Consider the following 6,656-nt stretch of genomic DNA (forward strand, 5'->3'; position numbering starts at 1 on the left):
TTCAGACACTACCTAGTGTCAATATGTTCTTGCTTGGCAAAGATCACTTTATCCAAAAGACATGCAAACACGGTATTCTGCGGACTGAGCCTTTAGAGGCAGTTAACCACAAATATTGGATATTTTTGTGGTATTTTTAATAATTCCAAATAACATTGGGAAGGCACACAAACAGAGATTCTATTTCAAATTGCCTGATCATGGAAATCAGATGTGATACCCTGTGTTTTTTTTAACAAAGATTGCCCATATAAAGGCTCCTTTCTGCTTTTTTCATATAAAAATAAGGTTTCTCCATCCTAATTACCAACACAGAGCCCATATAGCTGGCTTTTGACATATACAAACGCTCAGTCATATTTTTAAATTATGAAAATATGTCAAGAATGTCTTAGAAGAATTTAGTTTTAAATTAATGTTTCCATACAAAAGAGCATCAGTTCTTTTTCTCTAAATAGTTTGAAGGCACCCATCCTTTAAAAGGTTTAACACTATCAAGGATATGGCAGTACCACCATCCATTTGGGTTCTTCTCCAAAACTTCCATGGAAACACCTTCTTCAAATCCAACAGTTTCATCATCTCCTTCATAATCAGCAATAGAGATATAAATATCTTTAAGGTTATTGTGGATAAACTGAGATTTCTCAATGGGCTTTGGTCGGACTGTTGACACTGGTATTCCATTCCGTTGTGGAGACCTGACCGATTGTTCTGTCTGTGAGGTCTCAGATTCTGTTTTATCAGCCTGCTTTAATTTTGACTCATTGGCTTGACTACGAACAGTGTTAAAGGAGGAGTTTCTCCGAACAGACCTCAAATGATCAGTAGCTGAAAGCGATTCATTCCTACGCAAATGGGAAGAAATATTGTTTTCCTTAGGGGGTGGGGAAACAAACACTGACTGAGGTCTTACAGCAACTTGTTTCACTCCATTTCTTAACTTCACAACATTGTTTCCTAGCATTGTAGGTTTAGAGAATCCACCTGGGGGACGGGAAGGAACTGGGGGTGTTCTTTTGGTCTGGTTAATAGTATTTAGTGCCTGAACTCTTTTTTCTATCTTTTCCAGACTGTTGGATTTATTTTCATTTTTTCTACATTTGGTAGATTCAGGCTCAGGCACAGAGGTGTCAAGTTGCTTATTATCTACTTGTTCTAGGAAATGAGATGGTGCCCACCCTTCCGAATCTTTGAATCTTACATACCACCAACCACTATCTTGTTTTTCCAGGACTTCTACTTTTGCTCCTGCAGGGAAGCTAATTTCGGTGTCCATGACTTTCTGATAAGTACTTGAAGCTGTATAGAATTTTTTGTCATCGTTTTCTCCAGGTTTGTCTTTGTTACCTGAGCATATAAAAGAGTTGGTGGAAGTAGGCGTAATATCTACTGAGCTTCTTCTTGGTGGGCTTTCAATGTTGTCAGACGCACATTTTGGTGGACTTTCAGATTCTTCACTTTTTGAACCTTTAAGCCCACTTTTCAGCTGTCCTGTTGGTCTCAGTTGCCTTCGCAATGTGCTAATGTCCATTTTTTCCTGGCTTTGGGGATCAGTCTTATTTAAGAAGGGTTTGGGTCTAACAGATGGTTTGGCTTTAGTTGATGGTAAAATTGCAGGTTTTTGCTCAGGTTCTTTTTTGGTTGCAACCTTTGGCAGCGAACGTACACTAGCATCTGAAACAGATCTTGTTTTTTGTTGGTCATTTGTTGAGAAGGATACATTCTTTCCTGTTTCTTGCTGGACATTTCTTTCCATTTTATATTTTAGAAGTGGTGGTCTTGAAGTGGTTGCAGTAGGTGAACATTTCTGAATTACTATGGAGCTTCTCTGTGAATCAGAGTCTCCACTTGACTCCTTATTTGACGCAGAGTCATCCACAAAAGGACGGAATCCATCATTTTCATAAATAGTTTCTTCCTCGTTAGTCAGATCTTCACTGGATGCCCCAACTTTAAACTTTGGTCTCTGAAGTGAAGATACTGGAGAAGGCTTTGAAGGCTGAAACATACTTTCAAAAATTTCATCCTCTAAAAGTGTTTGAGAAATGGAATCATTTCCATCAGACAATACTTCAAAAGTGAAAGCTGGAACATCATATTCTGGTTCTTCATATTTTGTCTTTAAAGGAGAGCCCTTAGACTCCCCAGAGCAGACAATACTAGTGGCTGAAACTTCTTCTGGATCTTTGGGTTTTGTTGGTGGAGCAGGTGGTGGAACTTTGGGTCTTGTCAAAGTGCTAGTCCTCCGATTTAAATTTGGTTTCTTTCTTTTGTCAATATAGGAGGAGGGTGCCCATCCTTCTTTTTCACCAATCTGGACATACCACCAGCCACCAGAATTCTTATCAATTACCTAAAAAATAAAAAAAAAATGAAATGTGAGTAACAGATATTTATATCATTTTATTATAGCTTTTTAAATTATGTATTCTGACAAAATCGCTCAAAGGCAAGCTTAAATTGCAATTGATGGTTTAAAGATGAGCTACATCAGGCTTTGCAAAAGTTAAAAGTCGGCAGCTACAAGTACTGTAGCAGCTGAATATTAAAAAACACACACGCTTACCAGCCAGGTATGCTTGCTTACAATAGATGTTAAATGAATAGCTTAAATCTTAGAAAATCGCTTGATTGCAATACAATTATAAACCCCACCCAAACAGGCTGTATACCTAATAAATCAATGGCCTTTAAAAATTAAGATAACCTTTTAAATGTACAAATGCCTCTAAATAATATGGAAGCCAAAGGAATATGATCTCTAGATGCCTTTGATAGTATTGAGTGGCCTTTGTTACCATTAATTTAAATTACAACATAGCAATCATCAAATGTGCCCAGTATCCCCATTATCATCTGCTATGGCTATGAACCATTGACAGAGATGATCAGACATTCTTTGGACATGACTGGATTTAAACACAGTGTTTAAAAAAATAAATATTTGTATTAAGTTTCCATAAGTATATGTAAACAAGAAACATGACAGATATGCTCAGACATACGAAGATGAACTGTGAAGTTCATTTATAATCATATGAACTGCACAGTAACCCTGAGCCAATTCCCGTTACATTCAATATATCATATAATTTCATGATACGTATGTTGTCTCTTAAAAAGAGAACAGATCACTAGACAATGGGATCATATGAAGATCAAGAACTCATGTAGGTAAACTGGAAATGTTCTACACATAGTGATGTGTTTCGCAGACACAGTCTGCTTCTTCAGACTGTTTAGGTATAGAAACCTCTCCCCATATCTGTTGGAATAAATAGGTGTATCGAAAAGTCAGAAAAGTTGGGGGTTTTTAGGCAGCCGACTGACAACTTGCACACCAAGAATTTCTTGAAAAAGTATATTTTAATTGATTAAAAAGCAAATAGAATTGATAAAATTGACAACATGATTCCCCTATAAACTCACTCCACATTGATTAAATTCATTCATATGTAGATGACAATCAGAATTCTTGTGCAATTGAACATGATTGAAAAAGCATGATTGAAAAGTTCATAATTACATAACATGATCTTCCATTATATAAATCATGTTATGTAATTATGAACTTTTCAATCATGCTTTTTCAATCATGTTCAATTGCACAAGAATTCTGATTGTCATCTACATATGAATGAATTTAATCAATGTGGAGTGAGTTTATAGGGGACTCATGTTGTCAATTTTATCAATTCTATTTGCTTTTTAATCAATTAAAATATACTTTTTCAAGAAATTCTTGGTGTGCAAGTTGTCAGTCGGCTGCCTAAAAAACCCCAACTTTTCTGACTTTTCGATATACGACTCTCAGGGGTGTTGGCATCCTAAGCCTTGATCCAGGTCACTGTCTTTTCAAATCGGAATAAATAGGTGTAAGAGAAATAACTCCCTTCAAGGTTTTTATTAGTATTTACAATTTCATCATGAAATCGGCTCCCAGGATGAAGTGTTGTCTGGTCTTTCATAAGGTATTATTTACTCTGCATAACACATAATAATCCATAAATATATAATAAAATATCCCCTGAAATGCAGAGTGCAATATTCTCAAGATAAAGTCAATGTTGAGGATAATGAATGGTCAGAGATATTAAGGGTGACTCTCTCTGTCTCGATATCAGCCTCTCAGTTATTTATTGTCCAGAGGACATATAGAAACTCCTCATTCACTTTACAGAGTAGGCCTTCACAATAGTCCTAACTGGACTAGATGTGGACAGGACCCAGGAGAATCCATAGCTCTTATTTGGAGATTCCCTAAACTGGTAAGATTTTGGAAAGATTTTGTTTAACATATTAATGCTGTTTCTTAAAAAAACGTTACATAAATAAAGATATTAAAGTATTTTGGGGCATCTGGAGGTTCTGGAAAAGCAAGCTATTCTGAGACTGGGGCTTAGTAGAACACTGTTTCTTGCAAATAATTTGACTGCATAAAAGTGGATTTCGCCTCATCCACCAACAGTGGCGGAATGCATATCGTCAATCAATTCAAATGCATGTAGAACAGTTCACGTTTCAAAACATTTAGGTGGAATGGCTTCAGTTATCTGATCTTGTACCACGTTGATGAGCATATGACATATGCTACAAGCCTAGGAATGTTAGAATAAAAAAAAGTTTTTTGGGGGTTTTTTTTGGACCAGGGGCACAGGATTGATTAAAATGTGTAATTTTTAAATTATGTAAGGTTAGGTTTCATTTAGTATTTTTGTTTTGTGGATTTGGTTTGTCCTGCATTGTGATGTTTTTCTATGGTATTTGTCAGAAAAATTAAAATTTTCAATAAATAAATTATGAATAAATAAAAAAAGTATCAGCTAATATTTCACCTTTTAAGGAAATTATGACCTAACCAGTCATATTTGGCTAAGAACTATGGTTCTGGTATGAAGACACATTTGAGGGTCACATGCCCTTCTGTAAATAAGGTTAGATAGTACAACGCAAGTATCAAAGAAAGGAGATCTATGCTTACATCAGCCTTTTGACCTCCACGGAAACTTATCCCATCAGATATACAGGACTGGAACTCAGCAATAGTGTAATATTCCACTTCTACTGATGGTGGTTCAGGTGGTTTTGGCAACTGGAATCCCTGTTGAACACAATAACAAGAATTACCCATTACAAAACATGGCCAGGTGCAGGTATGCATAAAATAAATGATTGTCAGTGTGCAAAGTTATCATTAGTGCATGGTGAAGGCTCTGTTAAAGTGACACTAAACCCAGCAGTTGAATCTTACAAAATGCATTCACGTACCATTCCCATCAAAAATGTAGCTTATTTGTGTGTCACTCGGCTGAAGATCCTCAAATCATCTCTGAATTCATGCCAACACTATCAGGAAGGTTTGTACTTGTGTTCCCTATGGTCCCTGTGTGTGTTGTGAAGTAGCCACTGCTCCAAACTCACTCCCGTAATAGACTACAATCTCACGTTTAGTTTACCAATTTGTATAGAGATTGTAGTCTATCATGGGAGCGGTGACACTTTATCATTCCTTCTGGAGGGCAGCTACTTTTGTTGCCTATGATCCCTGTGTGTGTATTAAAGTAGCCACTGGTCCACATGCGCTCCCATGATTGACTACAATCTCATCTTTACTTTACCAACATTGTATTGAGATTGTAGTCCATCACGGGAACAAGTTTGGAGTGGTGGCTACTTTACAACACACATAGGGACCATGGGGAACAAAAGTAGCCATCCTCTAGAAGGAAGGACAGTGTCCGCACCAATTCAGGGATGATTTGAGGATCAATAGCTAAGTATTTTTTTACTAAGGGGGTTATTCACAAAAGGGTGAAGAGTTGGGAGAAGACAGGAGAAGTGAACAATCTAGGACAAAATAGCTGAATTGGAAAAATTATCCAATTCAGTTCACTTTCTAGTTCAGCTATGTTGTCCTAGATTGTTCCCTTCTCCTGCCGTCTCCAAACTCTTCTCCCTTTTGTAAATAATCCCCTAAGCTTTTTAGGAGCAATATTTAGAAGGACTGCTACCTCAGCAAGTTAAACGGTTCCTGTCTTGGCTGCTGGTCTAACCCCACATTAAATTATTTAAGGATTTGTGACCATGTAAATTAAATTCCAATAAACAGCCCCATAGCAGTAGGTGACATTTTCCACTGGACACCTAAAAAGTGGACCTTTACCCCCTTTGACTAAAAATCACATCAGCATACAGCTCTGCATACCAATATGAAATGATGTTACATTCATTAGCTAAACAAACATATTTCTATTTTACTTATAATTTCTATTTTACACTTTCTGATCTACTTTGGCACAAATTATGTTATTGTGCACAAGCATTGCTTCCTGGGGAGGTTACATCAACAGTGTATTGCTGGGAAACCTCATGAGATCTCAGGGAAAGGCATTTTCCTCCTCTGAGATGATGTGCATTGTCACATGTCCTAGTCACATGTGCCAGAGTTCCAGGAAGTAAAGGGAGATCTAATAACCTGCCCTTTGTTAAAATGGCCACTGTCAGAAAACTGGTAAAGAAAAGAAAAATAAGGTATGCAAAAAATTAAAAGCCTGCAATCATCTATAAGTATGTGTAGATTGTTATTACTAAACATTCCTCTCTCTCTCTCTCTCTCTTATATGAACGCATTGAAAGGGGGTTAAGATGGAAGA

General features: G+C 36.9%; 1 protein-coding gene across 1 annotated transcript in view; it reads right to left on the minus strand.

Moving 5' to 3' along the window:
• Nucleotides 1–227: 227 nt before the first annotated feature.
• The window catches only part of SH3PXD2A (SH3 and PX domains 2A), a 9,187-nt gene continuing 2,758 nt past the window's right edge, over nucleotides 228–6,656 (minus strand). The window contains exons 3-4 of the mRNA XM_018553402.1: nucleotides 4,985–5,104; nucleotides 228–2,356 (exon numbers count right to left, since the gene is read on the minus strand). Of these exons, the coding sequence (XP_018408904.1) occupies nucleotides 437–2,356; nucleotides 4,985–5,104 (2,040 nt within the window). The 3' untranslated portion in view covers nucleotides 228–436. The remainder of the gene's footprint in view (nucleotides 2,357–4,984; nucleotides 5,105–6,656) is intronic.

The sequence above is a fragment of the Nanorana parkeri genome, unplaced genomic scaffold (genome assembly GCF_000935625.1).
Source record: "Nanorana parkeri isolate BGI_ZX_2015 unplaced genomic scaffold, ASM93562v1 scaffold119, whole genome shotgun sequence".
Classification (NCBI taxonomy): domain Eukaryota; kingdom Metazoa; phylum Chordata; class Amphibia; order Anura; family Dicroglossidae; genus Nanorana; species Nanorana parkeri.